The 22,540-nt window shown below is 44.7% G+C and overlaps 4 protein-coding genes across 6 annotated transcripts; 1 reads left to right on the top strand and 3 right to left on the bottom strand.

Annotated features, from left to right (window-relative positions):
• Positions 1-606: 606 nt before the first annotated feature.
• Positions 607-4,666, bottom strand: Bre1 (E3 ubiquitin-protein ligase Bre1). The gene is made up of 4 exons (XM_017156960.3): positions 4,554-4,666; positions 3,206-4,349; positions 2,170-3,062; positions 607-2,106 (listed from the first exon to the last, which is right to left on the bottom strand). Exons 2-4 carry the CDS (start codon positions 4,340-4,342, stop codon positions 1,008-1,010), a joined length of 3,129 nt encoding a protein of 1,042 aa, XP_017012449.2. The 5' UTR covers positions 4,343-4,349; positions 4,554-4,666; the 3' UTR covers positions 607-1,007.
• A 502-nt stretch (positions 4,667-5,168) lies between these two features.
• Positions 5,169-7,339, bottom strand: Tektin-C (Tektin C). The gene is made up of 3 exons (XM_017156822.3): positions 7,050-7,339; positions 6,468-6,980; positions 5,169-5,881 (listed from the first exon to the last, which is right to left on the bottom strand). Exons 1-3 carry the CDS (start codon positions 7,220-7,222, stop codon positions 5,302-5,304), a joined length of 1,266 nt encoding a protein of 421 aa, XP_017012311.1. The 5' UTR covers positions 7,223-7,339; the 3' UTR covers positions 5,169-5,301.
• A 2,376-nt stretch (positions 7,340-9,715) lies between these two features.
• Positions 9,716-22,494, bottom strand: S6k (Ribosomal protein S6 kinase). Its single transcript, XM_017156886.3, has 10 exons — positions 21,956-22,494; positions 19,348-19,388; positions 18,544-18,670; positions 18,357-18,488; positions 18,160-18,293; positions 17,907-18,098; positions 17,725-17,815; positions 17,416-17,664; positions 17,239-17,346; positions 9,716-11,791 (listed from the first exon to the last, which is right to left on the bottom strand). The coding sequence occupies exons 1-10, from the start codon at positions 22,064-22,066 to the stop codon at positions 11,501-11,503; spliced, it is 1,476 nt and encodes a 491-aa protein (XP_017012375.1). The 5' UTR covers positions 22,067-22,494; the 3' UTR covers positions 9,716-11,500.
• LOC108067718 (uncharacterized) lies at positions 13,133-16,883 on the top strand. Of its 3 annotated transcripts, none has more exons than XM_017156885.3 (3): positions 13,133-14,315; positions 15,342-16,538; positions 16,598-16,883. In XM_017156885.3, the coding sequence occupies exons 1-3, from the start codon at positions 13,934-13,936 to the stop codon at positions 16,765-16,767; spliced, it is 1,749 nt and encodes a 582-aa protein (XP_017012374.2). In that variant the 5' UTR covers positions 13,133-13,933; the 3' UTR covers positions 16,768-16,883. The 3 variants fall into 3 exon arrangements, with proteins under 3 accessions (XP_017012374.2, XP_070071652.1, XP_070071653.1); XM_070215551.1 differs by lacking the exon at positions 13,133-14,315 and adding an exon at positions 15,127-15,231; XM_070215552.1 differs by lacking the exon at positions 13,133-14,315 and adding an exon at positions 15,145-15,226.
• Positions 22,495-22,540: the final 46 nt, after the last annotated feature.

Here is a 22,540-nt window from a genome sequence, read left to right as displayed (position 1 = left end):
TGATTTTGTTTAAGATCATTATACTGACCTACCCACTTTAGAGTCAATATACATTTGTACCTTTACCTTTTGTAAGCCTAAGAAATAATTAATAGGTTGCAAACAAAGTACGACTCTAGACTTTCAAAACCCGATAAGATGACGCGCGCTATAAATAACAGAGCCAAGATAAACATCCATGTTATTAACATCAGTTCGTGGGTGTTATACCCGTTAACAGGTGTATTTTTGTATGTGGACAGATAACATAGTATAAAAGCAGAGATTTCTGATCAAAAGTTTCTTTATTCATGAAACAGTACACAGAATAAACGATTAAACTTACACACAAAAAAAACAATCAAAATATTCTGTTCGGCTGAACAACAATTTCCGATCATACGTTATTACATTTATGTATAAATTATAACCAAGTTAGCAGCCCTTTTAAGCAAAGCGCGTCATTTAAACGGATTCTCCGACAAGTTTATACAGCTGATATCTATGCTACGTTTGATCATTACAATAGAAATAGTTTTACTTAGGAATTATAGGCGATAATATAAATACGCTTAACATAAATGTATATGGATGACAAAGGACCGACACTGGATTTGGGGATCAGAATAACTTTGCGTACGCTAACCATATAGTTTTTAGCCATTTATTAGTGTTCGTACATTTAGTTTTCAAATTAAATCATTTAAAAATAGAGTTTGATTTACAAAAACTAGAAGCTACATAAAAAACCGCGACATGATCTCGCGGCACTCATAATGAGATGCTTTTGCTTGGCGCCAGAATGAACAAATTCAATTAATTGCCATTGGGGAATCAGGGGAGTTATTCGGAGACTACTTAACCAATATTAGTACGTAGGTAATATATGCATAATGAATAATCCGGCATGAATGTGGGTGTGTGACTGACTGTCTCTGCTCGGTTGTGTGGGAGTGGTGTGTGCTTTGTGTGTGAATAGGACATGACCGGAACGTATCTAAATTATCGTTACGGGGTCTATCGCTTATCTACTGCAGATATAGCCTATGATAATCGTTGGCGCCAAAGGCGCAGTTGCATTTGGGGCACTTCCGCTGCCGCGTTTCGTACCGCGTGCGCAGGCAGTCGTAGCAGAAGACGTGGAAGCACTTCGACAGCACCGCATCCTTCCGCTTCACCTTGCACGAGGGACACGTGAGCGTCTCCTTGTACTCGCGGATCTCCTCGATCATCACCTCGTCGATGGTCGTGCCCGACATCTCCATTTTCTTCATGCGTTCCGCCTTGCGCTTAAATTGCGCCAGCTCCTCCTGCAGCCGCTTGGTCTTGTAGGCCTCCGCCTCCAGTGAGCTGGTCTTCTCGGCCACCACCTGCTGCGCCTCCTTCATTTGCGCATGATACTTTTCGAGATGCAGCTTTAGGTCCGCCGCCGACTGGGCCGATTCGATGGCCTTGCGTTTGTGCATCTCCATGGCCTGCTGGCGCAGCATCAGCTCCTTCTCGATGGAGGCCACCGTGGCCTGTAGACTGCGCTCCTTCTCCTCGAGCTTTCGCAGCACAATGTGCATGGCCTCGATCTGCGTGGTGGCCGTGGCCATCTGATCCTCCAGCACAGTCTTCTCCTCGCGCAGCAGCTTGTGCAGCTGGTTGGCCTTGATGCGCTCCGACATTAGCTTAAAGTTGGCATCGTCCTTCTCGCGCAGCTGCTGTATTAGCCGTGAGTTTTGCTCCTGCATGTCCTCGAACGCCTGCCCAGTCACCTCCATTTCGTTGAGCAACGCCTCCTCCTCGTGGGAGCCGACAAAGGGTCGCGTGTAGTTCGCTGTGCCGGGTGCTCCACTGCCCCACGAATTATCGGAGGGCTTGTGATTCGCCATTTGCTTCTGCAGTTCATACTTCTGCTCCTCCAGTTGCTTAATCTTACGTAACGCCTCCTCGTCGGCCAACTTCTTGCGCTCCTCACGCTTGCTCTCCTGCAGCTTCTTCAACTGCTGGCGCAGCTCTTCGATCTCCGAGCGCAGCTTCTTCTCGGTGGCCATCAGCTGGACCTTGTCGCGCTGATCCTTCGAGACGCCTTTGTACATGTCCAGCAGAAGCTTCATTTCCTTCTGGTCGTTCAGCGCTTTTCTGTGAATCAAATAAAAGAGTTAACCTTGTTATAGCAATTGTAATATTTTCAAAAAAACCTACTTTAGTTGCGCCTTCAGATCCCGCACCGTTTCGCTTTCCACTGTCTTGACATCCTTGCCCTTTACACCATCCTTGGAATCCTTTTCGGCTTTGACGGGCACTGAATTTGTGGCAGAAGTCGTCGAGTTGCCGGGCCCAGGGGAATCTTTCTTCTCGGCTGCCGCCACCTCGCCGGCGCTGAGCTTCTCCTGCTTGATGCCGTCCTTCAAGTCCTTTCCACTGCCATCGTCATCGGCTTCATCTTCGGCCGAGTTGTGGTTCTCCTCCTTGATGGCCACGTTGGTGTCGTTGCCGGAATTAGTTTGGTTCGATTGGCCGCAGGCGGCGGCGTTGTTGGAGTTCTCCTCCTTGACACTTGTGGAGTTCTCCTGCTTGACTTCGCCTTCGCCTGCCGCACCGGTCGCCGCCTGCAACTTGTTGCCCTCGAGCGTGGCCAGCGCCTCGTCCAGTTCCTTGCGCAGCTTCAGGTTGTCCGTGGAGGTGTCCTTGTACTTTCGCTTGTAGCGCTGCACCTCGCCCTTTAGCTGGCCATTGTGGTTCTGCAGAGACGTGATTAGGTGGCGCATTTCGCGGTTGATGGGCGCCGTCTGCTCGTTGGCGGCCATATTCTGCTCGAACTCGATGCGCAGCGCCTCGTACTCCTTGCGGATGAGGGCCAGCACGTCCTCCATCTGGATCATCTCGCTGCGCACCTTCTTCTGGGCAATGAGCTCCTCGCTCTCCATCACCTCGATCTGTCGCAGGTGCTGGTTCTTGCTCGTCTGCAGCTGGTTGCGGGTCTCGTCCAGCATGGTCTTGATCTGCATGGACTCGTTGTAGAGCACGGAGAACTGGCTCTGCAGGCACTTGTACTCCGTTGTCTCCACGATGACGGATTCGGGTAGCTGGCGTATCTGGAAAGGGGAGGAATTTTATTAAAAATCGATCCTATTTGTAGTTTTAAGGATACGAAACGTTAAATTTAAGGTTCGTTGATTCCACAACCCTACTCTTTTTTAAATATTAAAACCTATTCTATGTTATATCTCAAACTCACATCCATTTTCAGCTTCTCCACCTCCTTGAGCGTCTCGCGATGCGTGGCGTGGAGCTTGTCCAGCTCCTGCAGTCGGTTGTTGGCCAGTTCGCGGTACTCCTCCAGCTCCTTTTGCAGCTCCTCCAAGAGCTGACTATTAACGCTCGTGGTGGCGCTGCTGCCGGTGCCCGTGGAAGTGGGTGTTTTGGCACTATTCGTGCTCTTATTGGGATCGCCGTAGATCTGGTGGTAGGCCTTCAGCTTCTCAATGGCCTCGGCCAGATGGTTCTCCAGCTTATCGTTCCGGCAATGGATCTTCTCGAGGTCGTACTGCAGCTCGTCGATCTGGTTCTTCAGCTCGGCGTTCTCCGTCTCCTTGGCGGTGTGCGCATCCTGGTACTCCTTCATCTTCAGCGACATGGTGTGGAACTTCTCGTGCAGCGAGGTGTTCAGGTTCTGCAGCTTGTGGTTCTCGCTCATGATCTCGATGTGCGTTTGCTTCAGGGTCTCCTCCAGCGCATGGACGCCGGCCGAGGCCGCGGTGGCCTCCGCATCGCCGCTCGACTGCTGCTGCTGCTGCTCCTCATCGCCGCCGCCGCCTGCTGAGGCCAAACTATCACCTTTCAAGACATGAGTTATCTTCTCGTTGCGTTGCATTAACCTATCAATAACCTGCACGATCTTGGCCACCGCCCGCTTGGACACCTGGACGCGGTTGGCCAGCTTCTCGTCCAGCTCCTCCTTGTCCCAGGTGGACAGCTGGGCGAGGAACGAGGTGGTGACCTCGTTCTCGTTCCGGTTCTCCAGCTCGTCGGCCGTCTCGGCATCGAAGCGCTGCAGCAGGACGCGTATGTCCTCGTTCAGCTGATTCCAATACCGATTGACCACGTTCAGAACGGCGTCGTCCTGCGTCTGCCGCTTCTCCAGCTGCTCGATGCGATGCCGCAGCTCCGCCTCCGTGCGCATCCGCTGCTCGATGCGCTGGGCGAGCTTCTTGTTCTGGAACTCCAGCACCTTGATGTCCATCTCCTCCAGCGTGGACACCGGCCCAATCAGATGGGGCTCGAAGTGCACCTTCTTGATGGGCGGCTGGCCGGCGGCTGCGGCGGCCACCAAACAGCTGCTGCCGCTGGCATCGTCGGCGCTCCGTTTCGACATCCTTGCACTGCAATGGAGGAATGGAGGACGGAGAGGTCGGAAAAATACATTGGAGTGCCGAAATTATTGATTTGCCATTCGTGGCTGTACTCCATTTTTTTATCGTGTGCGGTGGCGGCGGCGGCGGCGGAACTGGCGCACAGCCCCCGCCGCCGCCCGCTGCACCGGCCCTCTTGGGTACTCAAAATCTAGAACATGGCGAGCCACTCACCTTAATCTCAGGTTTGTACACTTTTAACTTAACATTAATTAAGGTTTTCCTTTGCTTTTCTACGTTTTGTCAGGCTTCATCAATATCGTTTGCGGGCTGCGGTCACACTTGGGATTTTCAGTGCCGTATGGTAACACTAATCAAAGATCTGGCAACTCCGCCACTGGTAGAAAAAGAGTTGGCAGCTCCATTATCGATAGCTGGATATCGAAAATACCAAAAATACTAACGTTCAAGCGGGAAATTCAAATTAGCCCGGGAAGTTTGCCAAAAATCCAAAAAAAAATAAGTATTTCGGTCAAAACAATAAAAATATAATAATTAAAAATGGAATGCTATACTTCGTTGGTCTTGCATTTAAATTGGCAATCGATTGGCATTGAAATCTACAAATTTTACATTTATAAATTTTAATTTACAAAAAAATTGTGATGTAACCCCTCAAAAAATTTGCAAAAATATAATATAAGCCGAAAAATGAGGATAATTTTTCCCATGAGACAATTTTTGTACATGCTATAGGCGAAAACACTAAGAATAAATCGTATTTTTTCAAAACACTATGTTTTCCAGCACACATTCCGCCAAAGGAACCCACATAAAAAACTTTCCTAGTAACTGGAAATCGAAAGTGAATTTCAATTTATTAAGTAATTTGGGATCGAACACGAAATGCACATGCATCTAATTTGATTAATGGTGGCTGGTGGCGACTACTGGGTGCGATACTGGAAGTAGTGCTGCCCGACTAGAAGGTTTGATATTTGAGGGCCTGTCGCAGAGTCATGCAGTCGACCTCGTCGATCTTGCAGGTGTTCGCCTTGATGTTGATCTCCTCCTCCTGCATCACCTGGACGTGCATCAGGTACCGCATGGAGGCCTTGTTCTCGTTCAGCTTCTGGTTGAGCTTGCACACGGAGGCCTTCAAGGCCTGCAGCTCGTTGTAGAGGGCATCCTGGACCATGTCGCAGGTCAGCTCCAATCCGGGACGGTGGGCTCGATTGCTCAGCCTCGTCTGGCAGAGGGTTATTGCCCTCTGCTTGTCCATCATCTCCTTCTCCAGCTCGGTCATGTTGCGCTGCACCTGGTGGATGTGGTCCATGGTGTCCTTGTGCTTGTTCTCCAGGCACTGCTTCACGTGCTTCGTCTCCGAGATCCTCCGCTCGAAGGCCTCGTTGGTCCTGTCCGTCTGGTTCTGCATATCCTCGCAGACCTGCTTCAGCAGCAGATCGATGTAGGCCCGCAGTTGGCCGGCGGAGACCAAAGCCTTGGCGTTGGCCTCCAGATTCTCGTACGTCTGCGCCTGCCACTCGGTCAGCGAAAATTGGCTAAAGGAGGAGGAAGAGGAGGAGTAGGCGGATGGGTGGACATATAGGGAAAGTCAAGGAGTCATGGCAACTATCAGGTCGATTTATATATATAAATAGGTGCAAATAAATCACTAAACTACACTCCAATAAAGTAGTATCCAATATCACCTAGGAAACTGCGGTTTTATTATTAAGTTTGACCTTCCTCAATTCGATCCATAACTTAAGAGGGAAATAACTACTTGAGTTTGTAATACAATTTATGGAAGCTTTTTAGTTTTAGGTCAAATGAATAAGCTGGTCTATAACTTAAAAAGTGAAATAGAAAAAAAGGGCCCTTATATAAAGGTTAACACGGAATTGGAAAAAAAAATTGTAACTAGATAGGTCAAGCAACCTATTGTATTCAATTGAATTATTATTATTTTACAATAATAAAAAAAAAAGTTTTTGACGTCAGAATAAAAGGTGTACTCTTTTTCACAACTAATATTGTTAAAAAATTCCTTTTTTCAATAGGTCGATTATAAGAAAATGTACTTCAAAAAAAAAACAAAAATAATAATTATATATTAAATTTGCGAATAAAAAAAACGCAACCTACCAGTGCTGCTTGGACAAATCCGAGCCCTTGGCCAGATCATGCTGGAACTCCTTGAGCTTCAGGTTCTTCTCATCGATGGCCAGCGACTTATCCTTGGCGGCCAGATCCTGATCCAGCAGATAGATGGCGGCGCGCAGCTTGCGGATCTGCTCCTCGGCCTCCTTGAGGGCGGCATCGGCCAATCCCTGACAGCCCTTGATGACCTTCAGTTCGCGGCGCAAGGAGCGGTCCACCTCGTCGTCGCAGAGATCCACCCCAATCCTTCCCTCTCGCAGGATCAGGCACTGCTTGCAAATGGCCAGCGACTTCTCCTTGAGGAACTCAATGCAGTTCAGCACCCGATTGCGATAGGTATTCAAGGCCTCGTCCTCCAGAGCGGCGGTCTTCTTCTGGCGATTCAACTCGTCCACCAAAAAGCGAATCTCGCTGGTCCTCTCGCGCATATGATGCTCCACCTCGCGCTGCCAGTTCTTGGTCGTGTCCTTCGTTTCGTCCACCACGCGACGCGACTCCCTAGACGAAATAGGGTCACCAACTTGAGTCCGCTCCCAAGGATACCTTTTCTACTCCCGATATACTCACTCCACGATCCGCTCGGCCAGCTTCTCCTGGTCGCAGGTGATCCGAAACTTGATCTTGTTGTTATAGTCCCAGTCCTCCTCGGAATATCTGGGCGGGCACTTGGCCACCGGACCCAGATGCTTCCCGGCCAGCTGGAGGCCGCTGACACGGCGCGATTTCAAATTGGGCAACATCCTTCTAACTGATATTTGATTAGATGGTATTAAGATTGCGTAAGAAGAGAAATATATGGCAAAAAGTGTAACTGTCACTGCAAAATCTCTACACTCGATTGTCCCCACCTGGCACACTTCTCGAGACCGGGCAGGAAATTATATGTACCTGGCTGGCTGGCTGCCTGGCTCGGAATCTCAGCCAGAGTCGGAGGAGAGTCGCTGGCGACCTGAGTGGCCTGCCCTCCTCTCCCTCGGGCATGTTAAATCGATTCATGCTAGGGAATTTACGGTTGCCTAGCGGTATTTATTGTTATGCTGCCCAGCCCCCACCTCACCGAATACCCTTTAGCATACACGCTGCGAAACTAAGGTATTTAACCTACTACTCAAGCCATCGATATCTTTCTTAAAAAAAATTAAACCTTTTCGATGATATTTGAATTTAGTTCTTGAAATTCTTAAATTAGAATGTTTTTTTTATTATTAATAGCAATATTATTAAAAGTATCTACTCTTATACAAACTATATTATAGTTTATTAATTATTCTTGAATGAAGAAGCAATGCTTTCAAAAAAAATACATTATGGTTTTTTAACCATTTTTGAATAATGAATTTGAATTTGTTACTTGAAAAATCCGTAAAAAATGCTTTAATTAGAATGTTTTTTTATTGTTAATAGCAATATTATTAAAAATATCTACTTTTATAAGAAAATATATTATAGTTTATTAATTATTAAAAAAAAATACATTATGGTTTTTTAAGAATAATAGTTCAATATTATATTTAAGGAACCATTTTTGTTCTGTGCACCAGCTCCATCCGTCTATGTGCATGTGCTTGTCCAATGCGCTTGTGCCGTGTGTCACCTGGCAGTCACTCCAATTGGGCACACGGAGCTCAAATCCGCCGAAGGAGCCGCCGGCGGTTCCGCCAGCTGCTCCTGCACCTTGCGGTCCCGTCTTACGGCATGTCTATAAATAGCCTATGCCCCGCGGGGGGGGATTCCCCTTCAGCCAGCGGCTCCTCCTTGATCGATTTATGCTAACATACTTTCGCTTTTGCGCCTTCCTTTTTTTGACTCGAGCTGCTCCTTCATACTTTTTACTTTATTGCAAAGTTTTTGGCATTAATTATGCTAATCAATGGCATTTGCGTGTCCAAGTGGGAGTGACTAAAAATAAAGAACTCCCGATTATTGGTTTTGGTATTTGAACTATCAGTTTAAGAGCAATTGAAATAGAGGGATGATTAAAAGAACATTATATCGGAAATTATAAAATTATATTTCTGATTTACGAATTGGTAATCTAAAATTTAAATTGAATCTCATAACGGATCCACCTTCAAAACCGTCCTCAAACATTAAACGAAAGCCCCCTCCATACAGTTTTAGAGCCGCTGACAAGCCCCCATTTCTTAATAGCCCAAGAAAACCCCAGGGCAGCTTGAAAGCTCTTAAAGCTATTGATTGAGTCCCCATTCGTATTTCGTTTTTTTGTAAAATTAAGTTTTAATATATTACGATACACATTTGCCATATACATCTTTTATATCCACATAGTCGTATATACGCACTGCGCTTACAGCTAAATGATAGAAATGTACAATTTAATTAACTAGGATCTCTGAATGTCGACATTATAATGTTTCGCTCATTGTTTTGGATTTCCGTGTTTCGGGTTTCGTTTGGCTTCAACGATCTTATGGCTTATGGCAGCTCTCTTGCTCTTCCAGAACTCTTTATCGACTTGGTTATTTTGGTATGCAATTAGGCCCGGTTCAGTGGGCCGTCAACAGAGGTGGCCGACGCCCCCTTGGGACAGACAGACAGTACTTGCTACAAAACAACTACATATAATTAAGCCTTGTGTCGAGTCGCTATCTCTGGTTGGTTTTTTGTGTTTTTTGTTTATGGTTTATTAACAGTGAACTTTGAAATTCTATTCTGGCTTTATCGCTACTTCCTAGTCGCCCACCGTCGGGGATATAAGTACATTGCGGAATCGGTTAATTACTCGGTTCAATTAGCTGGACTGTACAGTTTGGGGCCACTTGGCCTGAACTCAGTTATTGGTGCTGAACCTTGGTAACACGACTCCCGATCGATCGGTCTGTGCTGGAGGATCTGTTTCAATTGGTTAACTTGGCTATCTACGAAATTCTGTAACTCTCTGCATTTAGTGCTGTTTCGGCTGTTTGGTTTCGCCCTTGATCGTGGGTCTGGTTTAAATTCATTTACTTGCGATTTTGTTTGTTTATTGTAGTTGGTAATAATTTGTTGCTAGTTTTTTCTTTTCTTACTTCTTGTTTCCTCTCGTGTGTAGGCAGTGTTTCATCTTTATGGGGTATTTGTTCGATAGTTATTCTCTCCCGTTTCCTTGTTTTCTTTTTGTTTTTTACATATTTCTTGGCTTTAGCACATTGCTCAGTTATGTCTACTAACAGTGAAAATAAGACATTTCCTTCCACAAATGAAAACAGTTTCATTTTTGGTTTTTGCTTGGGTTTTTCTTTTTCTTTTCTTAGATATTAAAAATGATTGTTTAATTAAATACAAAATACATTTAGCAGTAAACAAAACCAAACACAAAATAAAATAAGTGTACAATGAAAAAAATATATGTTTTTATATATTCTGTTTCCTAATTTCTCGATTTATTTTGTTAATAGTTTCTTGCTTCTGTACTTTAGTTGGTAGTTTATCATTTCGTTAAGTTCTTTATTTGCATCCCACACTTTTTAGCTGCTTGTAACAAAAATAATTGCTTCTGAGGTATTTATTTTTTGTTTGTTATAAATATTCTTTATACACATAACCGTTATAAGTTTTAGGTTTTAGTCGCTTTCGATTTCCATAGTTTTTCCTGCTTTCTATTCCGTTTTATTTCGTATTTCGTTTTTATTCTGTAGTTGTCTTGTCTTTTTAAACAATTCAAAGCACCTTTTGATTATATTTGACATCTTAATTTTTTTTTGCTTTTTATTTCTGTAGAGATTTTCTATTCTCTCATTCTTTAGGCAAATACAAAAAATATTGATTCAGATTGAAAACTGAAAAGGAATATAATCAAAGTACATAAATCGATTGTATACATTTTTTATGTCTCCCCATTTGGGTTTATTGTTGTGGCAGCGTTTAGCTTCTCAGTACACGGTATTATTTTGTTCCTTTTTACTAGCTTGAATCCAGAAATGCAACCGAAATCGAATTATACCAATTCTTGGGGCTGACTATGAAGGAGGGAGAATTCTTCTGGGGGTAGTTATTGAATACAAATTGGCTATGCGAGCAAGTTAGACCCGAATTCGGATCACTTTTTATAATCGAGCTGGGAAACCTTTACATTACTTTATATATTTTATTTTATAGTTTATTCTTTAATGCTCTAGTTTATTTTATAATTTACATTTCATTTAAGTTTGTGTTGTGTTGTTGGCTACGCTGCAGTTGTCCCTAAAATCTAACGTCACTATATGCCTACCGAAGGTGTTCGAAATGACAAAACCAATTGGAAAACTGTTCGACAACTATAAAAATAAGCTTCAAAGAACGTTTCTAGACAGAGTAATTATACTTGATTAGTGTAGTTGTGGTACTGAAGCCACCAGCTTACACGATTCATATGTTATTATACGATTCAAATACAGAACTTTCTTCTTCGTAATATATAAGTGGTCTGCTGTCTGTTTCGATTGGAGTTAAATAAGTGTAAAAAGAAATTAAAGTGTTGCGTGTACATTTGAACTAAATTGTGTAAACCTTTTTGCCTATATAAAACATAAGTGTAAGTATAATATTTATACATAAACACGGATAAGTTTGGGGGACACGGGTCGGCTACCATCGCTCTAGGTGTATATAGTAATTGCTATAGCATATGTTTATGTGGATGTCTCTAACTGTAGTATCTAGGTGTATCCAAAAACGAACGCTCTTCCTGGCGTAGCACAATCATCTCCATCATTATCATAATCTTAATCATCCAACAGCACGATCCGTGCGCGCTTCTCTTTAACAAAAACAACTGTGCACACTGAGGTCATGTGCTCCTCCTCCTCTTCCTCCTCCTGCTGCTCTGCCATCTCCTCCTGCCGATCGTCCTGCTCCTTCCGTATCCGTATCCTTAACCAAGTCCACACTCCACATACGTCATAATAGTAACTGTCAATTTCTGTTGTTTGTTTTGTTTTGTTTTTAGGGGTAGGAAGCGGGCTTTGTGTTGGGATGCTCTTGCGGGTGGGATGGGACGGGATGGGATGGGTTCGTTGCGGAGCGACCGCTCCAGGCTTTTACACCATCGGCAGACCCTGCTGCACGTCCATCATCTCGTCCTGCGCCGGCGAGGGGCGTGGCGCGAAGGTCTGCATATGATGCGGCGGCGTGGCCCGTGCAAACATCCCAGATCGCTGCGGATGACCGTGCATGGCCATGGGGGCATTGGCCCCGACATTGGCCGATGGGAACTGTAGCCGGAAGCTGCTGTCCGGCAGCTGGCGGGGAGCACGTCGAGGAGAGCGTGCCGGCATCCGGTTGGCCCGATGCATGTCCTCCAGTATCGAGGGCGCTACGTATGTGAAACCCTGCGAAAAAGAAACAAAATGAAAACCTTGAGTTGCTTGCCATTTGGAGTGTGACTCTATCCCCCCCACAAATCCCTGACCCACTTGCTCGACCGTGTGTGTGTGTGCGCAATTGAAATCGGTTCGGCGGTAGTCCAGCTCGATCCGATTCGATTCCCGTCTTGAATACTAATACTGCCCCCAACTGGCTGTCGGGCCGGGATTATGCAAGCCGGCTGGCTAAGCTGTGCTCCATGTAACACACATTTTACATAATTTTCCAGACCCGCCGAGGAGAGACATTAATTAAATATATATGCCATGCCTTGACGAAATCCACCGGCAAATGCAATAAAATAATTAAAAGCCGCCGGCTGCCGCGTGTTTATCTGTGTGAATTCCCGCGGCACGGAGAGGCTGGACAGAAATGCGTGACGCCGGATTGGAGTTACAGGGGGGAAGGCACCTGTCGCTGCCAGGTGAAATGTACGTGAGAGTGCCGTCGCGTTAATTGGAACTGCGATCGAGCGCTGACCCACTAAGGCGTACTAATAATTCGAGGTGCGACGCGCGAGCAAGCGAAGCAATGAGAAAGTTTTCAATTATCCATAATAAAGTTCTAATTCAATCCCGGTTTGGGCCTCGATCAGGTGCGATATGAATCCGCTTCTCGTTGCGGTTTTAGAAACCCTGAGCTTGGCCTCTCACGTGATGATTCGCTAAGCATCATTAAGTAATTAGCGGAATTGTGATGAGATAATAAAAATAAGCAGTTCTTTCCAAACTATTGGTAACTGAGTAACCAGTTGCTTATAGAGCTAATTCAGAGATAACAATTCGAGTGGGCAAGAACCACTTTCTTTAAACTATCACAGAATTATGATAAACTGGTTTGGGGAATATGCAAATTCTCTTTCTAAAATGTTTATTTATAGTGGGAAAACAATTTATTTATTCAACTTTTTAACAACCATATATTAGCACTTCCATTTAAGTTCCCAGAAACCTTCTGAAAAGCTAATTTCCGGCTGTCCAAAGACTCCAAAACCTTAATTAGGCAATATTTAACTTCACATTTAGCCCACTAATCCCATAAGGCCATAGGCAATACAAACTTTACACAGCTTAGTGAGCCCCAAAACGCCGAATGAAAGCAGCTCAAGGGTCGTTCGACTCACCTGGTCTAAGCCAACTCAGATGTTTGTAAACAAATAAGCCAAAAAACAAAAAAAAAAAGAGAGAAGAGGTGGGGATAAAGACAACTGGCTGGGTGCGCAATTGGCTTTAAATGCAGCACACGGCGAAAAGAGAGCGACGAGCAAACCAAAACATGGAGCCGAATCGAATCCAGCGACTTGGCCACTTGGCTGCACTCATCGCCAGTCTCACAGAAACGCTCAAAGCGTTCGGACACCCAAGCCAGGCGGAGTCTCGGCCAAAATAAGCCAAATAAGCGAAAGAAAACAAACTTGGAGTGTAACTTTCGTGCTGGAGAAAGGCCTAGACCCCCAGAGCTCATAAGCATTTTGCATTTTGCAAGCCAGTCAGTCACAGTCCAAAATTGCCACATTTCACCGACCATCAACCAACGACCATAATGCGTTGACATTGATTCTGGGCCATTGTGCATTGTCATCGGTGGTTCAGGGCTATCGGGATTACCAGTTGTGGACCCAAAACCAGTTGAAGGGCAACGAGACCAGCTGAAAAGCGAGAGAAACTCAGCGCGCCTGCGTGCACGTGCAAAAGTCACTCAAAGTCTTTGAGTAGTTTTTATTTTTTTTAACTGGGACAAGAACGAGTCTAGTGCTGCTCAAACTGTCGCTGCGCGGAAGTGATAAATTGGTCAAGTAAATGACATTGCATAAGCAGCCAAATAAAAGAAACTTAAATGCGCTAACTAAACACAATGAACGAGAAATGTGTAAGAAATCAATGAGTAAAATTGGCAAACGTTCGAGCTATGTGAAAATAATAATAACAACACGGTCGAGCCGATAACACAAAAGCCACGCTTTGTTCGTGAATCGTGGGTAAAAACCAAACGGCCAAACAACCAAGCGAACCAATAAATAAACACTAACCAAGACAGGCCAAAAAATAACCAAAAAAAAAAGAGAAGCAAATATTTAAAAGAAAATCATAGTGGGCAAAAATCGAAAAATGTCCAAACAGTTGAAAATAAATTCACTTTCGTTGCTGCACTGCCTGGCAGCGCTGCTTTGTGCGGCAGCGCTGCAGCCACAACAACCACAGCAAATATTGCAGCAGCAACAGCAATTGCTAGTACAGCAACAGCAGCAACAGCCGGCAGCAAGTGTTGCAGCGACTACAGCAGCAACATCGCCTGCCAGCAGCAACATCAGACTCTTGAATGAAACCTCAGATGGTGTCGCCACCACTTTCATCGACAACAGTAATACCCATAACATCCAAAACAATGAAGCTGCAGCTGCCGCCTCCTTCGATCAGCAGCAGCAGCAGCAACAACAACAACAACCCACGTTGCAATATGCACATATATCGCCATTAGATAAAGAAGTAGGTATGCATCAACCAAAACAACACAGAGCAGCAGCATCAAAACAACAATGGATATTGCTAATCGATACTCTAACTCTTTTGAAGAGCTAACGAATTATAATGGGCTATAGTATTTTTTAAAGGATTTGAGATATTAATAGTTAGTAATTCTATAAATGCTAGAAAAAGGTTGAGTTATTTATAACCAACTAAAAATGACCTCGAGTCCTAATAAAGTAAGTAAGTCAATAGTAAACATAGGTAGATTAAATCAGTCATAATTAGTAAATATATTTTTAAAGAAATTTAAAGATCAGATATAGATAGTTGGTAATGCTTAGCCAAAGCAATTTTAACTTTAGTTTAATATTATAGCACTACTAGTTCATCAAAAAATATTTAATGGTAAATTTTAATAGCAAATTAAGGCTTCTAAATATTTGAAACTATTATTTTTTGATCTAGGGGAATTGATACACATTTAAAAACGTTTAGCGACAATTTTAGAACAATTATGTTATGAATTAGGGCATCGTAATGCCACTTTCCTTCACTATTTACCCTTCCCACTAATGCGTATTTTCTTTGTGTGACCAAGAGAAATTTCCGTCACGATTTAGTTGAACGACTTCATCGTTTGGCACTCGTTTATTGCCGGGGAGTCGCCCCATCAGTCCGATGGGTCTCCGTCTCCAAGTGCGTATTTATATGGAACAGCGGTAGTCGGTTGGCGTTAAATTTTGCGAATTAGCCATAACAAACATTACTGCTGCTACCGACTTGATTTTTTTTTTCGGGGCTGACAGAAAGAGGAGGAGCACCTTGGCCGAGCCTCAAGTGTGAAAGTGAAATTTATTACACTTGAATTTAAAGAAAAAACGAAAATCAGAGCTAGTCTAGAGTGGCGGTGGAAAAGGGGCGATGGCCGAACGAGTTGGGTAATTTTAGCGCCAGGCAATTCGGGAGGGGGCGCTAATTAAAAACGAAGCTAACCGTGATAACCGTGCTAACCGAGCCTATCTGGGGCCGCCTTTCCATCTCATTGCAGTCGAGCGCTTGATCAAACAGTGGGCACCGATCGTCTGGCTGGCGCCGGAGGAGAAATTCATGCCGCTGGGTGTGGAGGAGTTTCTGCAGTATGTCCATCCCATGGACAAGGACAGCAGCTTCCGGCCGGGAGTGCCGTTCAGGGAGTACTCCACCAAATCCCACCTGGTCACAAATAATGAGATCCAGGAACTGCTGGAGAATGACAAATCTTTTCTGTACGGAAGGAATCCCAACGAGAAACCAGTGCCCATCTATGGAGTGGTCACCATGTGTCCTTCTAGGAGGGAAGTCCCGGTAATGCCCACTCCACCACCCGCAAGCACACGAGCTGCCTACATTCCCGTCTCCATTGATCCGCTCGAGGAACGCAATGATACTGTTCGAAGATCCTCCAGACTGTTTCCCCTGTTCCAGCGTGTTAAACGCGAGGCGGCGATCCCAATGGGCGGTCCCAAGTACTCTCCACTCAATCAGTACGAGGAATTGGTATTGGAACCCACCCAGATGCCTCAAAAAGAATCCGATCCAGAAGCGGAGCCGGAAAGTGGGGTGCCAGTAAACAATTTTATCGCTAACCTAGCGGATAATGTCAAGTTCAGCGGTGGCACCGATCCCGATGACAATTTGGAAGAGAACAGCATCGGCGAGGCGCCGGAACAGGAGGCAAATCCTGGGAAGGGCAAGCTACCGGGCTTCCATGTGACCTACTGGATGTTCTATCCCTACAGTCAGGGCAAGACCATGTGCACCGTGAGCCTGGGTCCACTGGGCAGGATTCCTTTCCCGGCTGTCTATGGATATTGCCTGGGCAATCGCAAGGATATCGGCAGCCATGTGGGCGACTGGGAGCACATGAGCCTGTACTTCAACGGGGATGCGGAGCCCCAGGCCATGTATGTGTCTGCCCACGATGCGGGTGCCTATTACAGTTACAATCGGTTGACGGGATCCTTTGAGTTCCGCCGCCAGGAGACACGCAAAGGCATCCTGCAGCGTCCAAACTTTCCCAAAACGGTGACGACATTCAAGAACCATCCGGTTCTTTTTGCCGCCAAGGGATCACATGGTCTGTGGACAGCACCGGGCAAGCATCGTTTTGTCAAGGTGGCACGCCTGTATGATATCAATGGATTTGGAACACCATGGAACACTTGGAAGGATGTGGACATAAGTTACGAGAACTTGCGGTCTTATGGTGAGATAAGCTTCTTTTTTTTCTGTCTTATCTCTGACTATTGTTGATATTTCTTAAAGGTCGTTCACTGGTTCCTGACTGGCTCACGTATCGGGGAAAGTGGGGCAATCCCAAAAGTAATTGCCATCCTTTCCGGCGGATCGGTCTGAATTTCTGTGAGTTTACAGACGGACCCACGGGAATACCCCTCAAGGAACCCCACTTTCAATGCGGTGCTGACTATCGCTGATGTTTCAGTTGGATGAAGGCCCCTAGGCTTAGACTAATGTTTAGTAAAGTATTTATTGTGAAACCACCCAAAAAAGATCCCTTAATGATTAAAAACGAACTTGAAGTGTACGAGAATTCTGTATTATTGTTTTGAACTAAAGAGGAGGCCCAAGAAAAATTATACATTTTGTGCATGGAAACTATTACATTGAAATAATGTGTTCCCTAATTAAAATAGCTTCATTGACTAATTATATTAGTTATAGTCATTATATTCTACTCTTTTTTCCTTTGATAAAAACGAACTTGAAGTGAACGAGAATCCTGTATTATTGTTCTGAACTAAAGAGGAGGCCCAAGAAAAATTATATATTTTGTGCTTGGAAACTATTACATTGAAATAATTTGTTTCCCAATTAAAATAGCTTCATTGACTAACTTATATTCTACTCTTATTTCCTATGATCCCCCATTTATTATCTTTACTCACTTGGAAAATTAAATTGGCACTTTCGCTAAGCGTCGTATCATCCGGTGAATCCACTGGAATTTGTCTTGTGAATCTCGTATCGAACTGTGAGACATCGTCCTCGCTTCTCTGTTGGGTTTCAAAGCAAGGGTTATTACTTAAGCTCCTTAAATCTTATAACAATTTAGTGCTACCTACCAAGAGAGGTTTTATAGGCGGTTCGAGGCGTCTGGCGAGCACATCGTCCCAGTTGACGTGCTTGAAGAATGGGTGTATTTGGACAGCCGCCGCATCCTCGGGACCGCTGCCGAGACGCTGAGGCTCCTGCCGCTTCATCAGGCGACGCACCAGATCCCTGGCTTCGGGTGTGAGGTAGGCTGGCAGATTGAGCTTGGCTTTCAGAATGGTCTCGATGGTCTTCTTGCGATTCTCGGCGGTGAAGGGTGGCTAATCGAATTCAGCAATTATACAAGGATTCGCCGAAACTCTTTGGCTTTTTTCACTTACGACTCCTGTGAGCATGTCGAACATTAGAGCGCCCAGTGACCACCAGTCGACTGCTTTGCCATGGCCACTTCTGGTCAAGATTTCAGGTGCCCTGCAAGCAAAACGATCACAAATTAATTTCAATTCCAGTAATCCCTTAGGGTAAGGGATACAAATGAAAAGAGGCTTGCGGGCGCACGCACATGTACTCAATTGTGCCGCAGAAGGTGTGGGTGACAATACCCTCTTGTATGTGCTCCTTGCACAGTCCAAAATCGGTGAGCTTCACGTGTCCCTGTGCATCGAGCAATATGTTCTCGGGCTTCAGATCGCGATAGATGATGCCCAGTTTGTGTAGATGGCCCAAGGCCAAAATGATTTCGCTTAGATAGAAGCTATAAAAAATAAATCAATACTTAGTATTTATCTTGATCATTTTTTAAAATGAATAACTACCATGTGGTGTCCTCCAAGAAGATGCCCTCGCGTTCCAAATGCATAAACAGCTCGCCGCCGCTCAGATATTCAAGTATAAGGTATAGTTTTCCGTCCGTCTGGAAGGCATAGACCAGCTCCACTATGAAGGGATGCTAAAGGAACAAAGATAATACGGATTATAAGGGTCTTAAGGGATAATCCGCCACCGATCGCACCTTGACTGCCTCGAGTATATTGCGCTCGGCGCGAGTGTGCGCTGTGTCCTTTTGATTGGTCACTATGGATGCCTTTTTGAGCACCTTCATGGCAAAATATTTGTTGGCATCTCGTCCAGCGGTCTTGCGCACCTGCATAAGCCAGTTTATTAGGAATTAGGGATCAGTGATTTTCACATTAACTTACCTGAAATACTTTGCCGTAGCCACCCTTGCCGAGGACCTTCTTGAGCTCAAAGTCCTTGGGTCCCAGCTTGATTTTGCCCGGATTGACATTCTCCTCGCAGAGCTGTATGGTCTCCTGGCCCTCGGTGCTGTTAATTGGGAATAGAGAGTAGAGAATAGGGAATTGGGTATTGGGGTTAGGGGACTGATTTAATTGTTGTCTTCTGTTCGGCCGTGTTTGCGTCTGTGCCGTCTAGCGTGGGAAAGGAGCAGCCCACGTGCTATAAATAAATCCCATGGCGTGCACGCGCCAATCGTCACCTCTATTCCATTCCGGTCCGGTCCGCTCCTCCTCCCTACCTCCCTCCCTCCCACTTCGCATTATTGCTGTCGAGTGTTTGCCGTGAGTCTTGTTTACACACCGAACTAGCTGGCTCATTGAAGAGGCGGCGTCCAGCTTGTTGGTAGTCAATAGCGGTTGTAAACACTTCTGCGTCCGTCCGTCAGTCAGTCCGTCTATTGGTCCCTTATCATCGTCCGGATGCCGGAGTCCGGAGCAGAGCAGGTGGAGTGCGTCTGGCCGGGATCAGGCTCTAAGCCAAATCAATCACATGTTAACACTGCCGGTGTTCCCAGTGTGTAAACAAGTTGGCACTGATAATTGGCAATTAGGCTGCTCATTTGGCCCGGCTTTATCCGTTTTTTATCTGCTCAGCTGGTTGGAGAGGATGTCCGATGTGATCCTACCCCCTTATCTCCCTCGCATTCTCAGAAAATATCACAGTCACGTCCTCCAATGTAGCGACATAGCAATGGCATTACTCACTCTTGGTGCAGATTAATACACAATTCCGGTTCTAGGTCAACCTGCAAGAGAGGAAAAGAGACGGAGAGGGGTGTGAGTGAGATGATGCTTACTTGCGAGCATAACTGCCAGCGAAATACATGCGAAAAAATCAACAATTAATCATAGTTATGGCGAACTTAAGACCGAACAGCAGAAGGGAAAGTTACACAGCGGCAGGCATGAACGAAGATTCAATGCTCTAAATTATGTATTTAAAATGTGTAATTTCTTAATCCAATTTCAAAAAAATATTATATTATGGATGGTTTAAAAACTTTAATTCTACAGGTATATTTACAAAAATATTCTGAATGGCTGCAAGTCCATTTTTATAAGGTTTAGTATCTCACTTCAAATTATTTTTAATTACCTCTTTAATACTTTAATGTAATTATATTTATTTGTAAAAGATCGCTAACTTTGTAATCTTAACTATCAGAAAATTATCACAAATAAGTACAACAATGTGGGGTTTCCTATTAAAAATAGTTTTTAGAAACACAAATATCTATTTATGTTGCAAACCTACTCCCTATTCAATGCTACCCTACTTTTAGTATATATTTTAAGCAGAGGGAGATTCCGATGAATGAAGAGATCGCATCGGGACAGATGGATCTTTGGAGTCTGTAACGCCAGTGAATTTCTCCCCCTTTCGACCGACCTACCCACTCACTCGGCGGTATTTAGATTTACACAGCGAGAAAGAGAGGAAAGTCCACACAGAGAAACACTTTCCGCACGCACACACACCTTTTCTTTAATGACAAACTAAATTTAGAACTCGGAACAATGCCAAATAATCTGCCGGCGATGCTGGCGCTGTTCCTCCGCCCCTACAGATCCATCTCCTGCCCCCCGGATGCGGCGGCTCCAACCGGGGGAAGGCCACAGTTAGGGGCGGCAGAATCAGAAGAATCAGCAGCCGCCGCCGCTCTCGTCATGCCTAAAATTTGTATAGAACATTTTTGACTAAAGTTCAATTGAATGGCGGCACAGGCAACGGAATCGCTTCGGCATCGGCATCTCCGACATCTCGTCGCGTAGCACATTAAAAACTGGTTCACCTCGTCAGCGTTGGCGGTGAATTCCAATTAACAAATCCATCATAATTTATAGTGCTCACACAAATTCGATAGATAGGCAAAGGAAGGGGGTGTGCGCGCTTGCGTAAATTACATTCGACAGGTCGTCGAAAGGGGGGCGATATAATAGTGATAAGAACAAGCAACGGGCACTTAAAAAAAAGCCACTCCACCTATGTGATTCCCCCGAGAACTGTATTTTACAAGTTACAAAATATATAGAACCTAATTATACACAGAAGAAAATGTAGGCAACTTAAGTGCTTTTCAATGGTGTACTTTAAAATTGCATATCTTGGTATTGTCCTAAGTATTTACAAAGTAAAGTATTTAATTAGATATTCACTAAAGTAAATTATACTTTATACCGATTTCCCTGAAAGTAAACCAGAGATTACGCCATATCTTACATTGCAAAGATCATTATTTAATGATTGAATTTCTTATTTTTAGAAAGTGCTGGATCATAAGCATTTTAAAAGTACTTGGGGCTTTTTTAAAAGTTTCAATGAATTAAGGGGGCAATCACCATAAATGTGAAAAATTAGGGATTACCATTTCAAAAATTCTGATGTAAAATAATTATGAATAAGTGAGGGAATCTAAAGTTTTAATGGAAGATTAAATTGTCGAATCATTTTGTGTTCAAAAAAATAAACCTAGTCATAATTCAGGCCCCAGAAAAGTTGTGAAATAATTTGTTACTGAAAGTACTAAGATAAAAATATACACTTAAATTACAAATTTTATTGTGAATTTATCTAACGATATCAAATGTTGTTTCGGTGTACTTTGGTGCTCTGAAGTGCAGTTACAACTGGTTCCGTAGAGCCCCCTAAATATTACTGTTTGGCACGATCGCTCGATCGCCTGCTTGCCTTTTCCTTCATTTTGTTGTGCTCCCTTATCAGCGCGGTGAGGTTTTTCTCATTTTCTAATTTTATATTGTCCGCTGATAAGGAATTTCGTTTTCTAAGTGGAAGTTTAGACTCTTCCGAGGGTGTGCGAGCGAGTCGGCGATCGTCTTCGGTCTCTCCCTCTCTCCTTCTCCCCGCCACCTTTGCAGTTGTTGCATTTTAGTTTGAACAGGGGCGGCACGAAAAGGGGGTGCCAGAGACTATGGAGTGGTGCTGATTATTTTGAAGGACACCGAATGGCTTCGATTGGCCAATATCAATCGATGGTGTTTCATAAGGAGGTTGCTTTTCGGATCGTGGGGAACTTTCCGTATAATGAGTGTACGTGCTGAATAATCTGCGACTGGATGGATGACGCCAGACATTTGCGCAGCAGATAAGCCGAGTTTGCAGGGTGTGTGGATAGTGGATAATGGGTAATGGGTAATGGGTGGTGTAGATTTGGGATGGGATGCCCAGACAACCGAAAGGAAAACTCGCAGACAAAGCGGAAAAGGTAAACAAAGAGGGAAATTGTTGCTGCGCAGTTTACATATACACATGCATGTACAGGGATGTAACTGCAATGCGATTCGATTGTCTTACGTCGTCCAGCTCGATCCTGTCGTCATCGGAGTCCCGGGCCTTGTCATCCTGCAGCTCCAAATCGTGGAGCTCCAAGTCGAAGAGCTCGCTGGGATCGCTCACGTCCGCCATTGTGTGTGTGGATGGATATTATGGATGTGGATCTATGGATCGCCGCTGGGCGCTCCTCTCGCGGGGCGGAAGCGTTTTATTTTAGTCTTTGGCCTGCTCTTTCAGCTGGTTCACATGGAACAGAACAGAACAGCAGTGCCGATGATTTCGTAGCTTTCGTGGCCCGAAGGTTATTGTTTATTAGTTAATGGCAATACACAAATACACACACAGGCTACGCACCAACACTGCGACGCACGCACACTCGCACACGGCAGACTGCGACTGCAACTTATGCCCTGCCCACGCGCGCCCTTTGGTTTCGCTGATCCGCAAAAGTACGCAATTGTTCGCGAACGCCTAATCGCAATGCAGTAATCAGTAATTAAATGCACTTTTTTCTTTGTTTGCGAGTGAAACGAAACACGAGGTGATTTCTAGGGATGTCAAAAATATATCAAAATATCAATATATCGATGTTTTTGGCGATATATT

This window comes from Drosophila takahashii, chromosome 3L (genome assembly GCF_030179915.1).
Source record: "Drosophila takahashii strain IR98-3 E-12201 chromosome 3L, DtakHiC1v2, whole genome shotgun sequence".
Lineage (NCBI taxonomy): Eukaryota > Metazoa > Arthropoda > Insecta > Diptera > Drosophilidae > Drosophila > Drosophila takahashii.
Note: the sequence above shows the minus strand (reverse complement) of the source record. Positions and strands in the feature narration are given on the sequence as shown.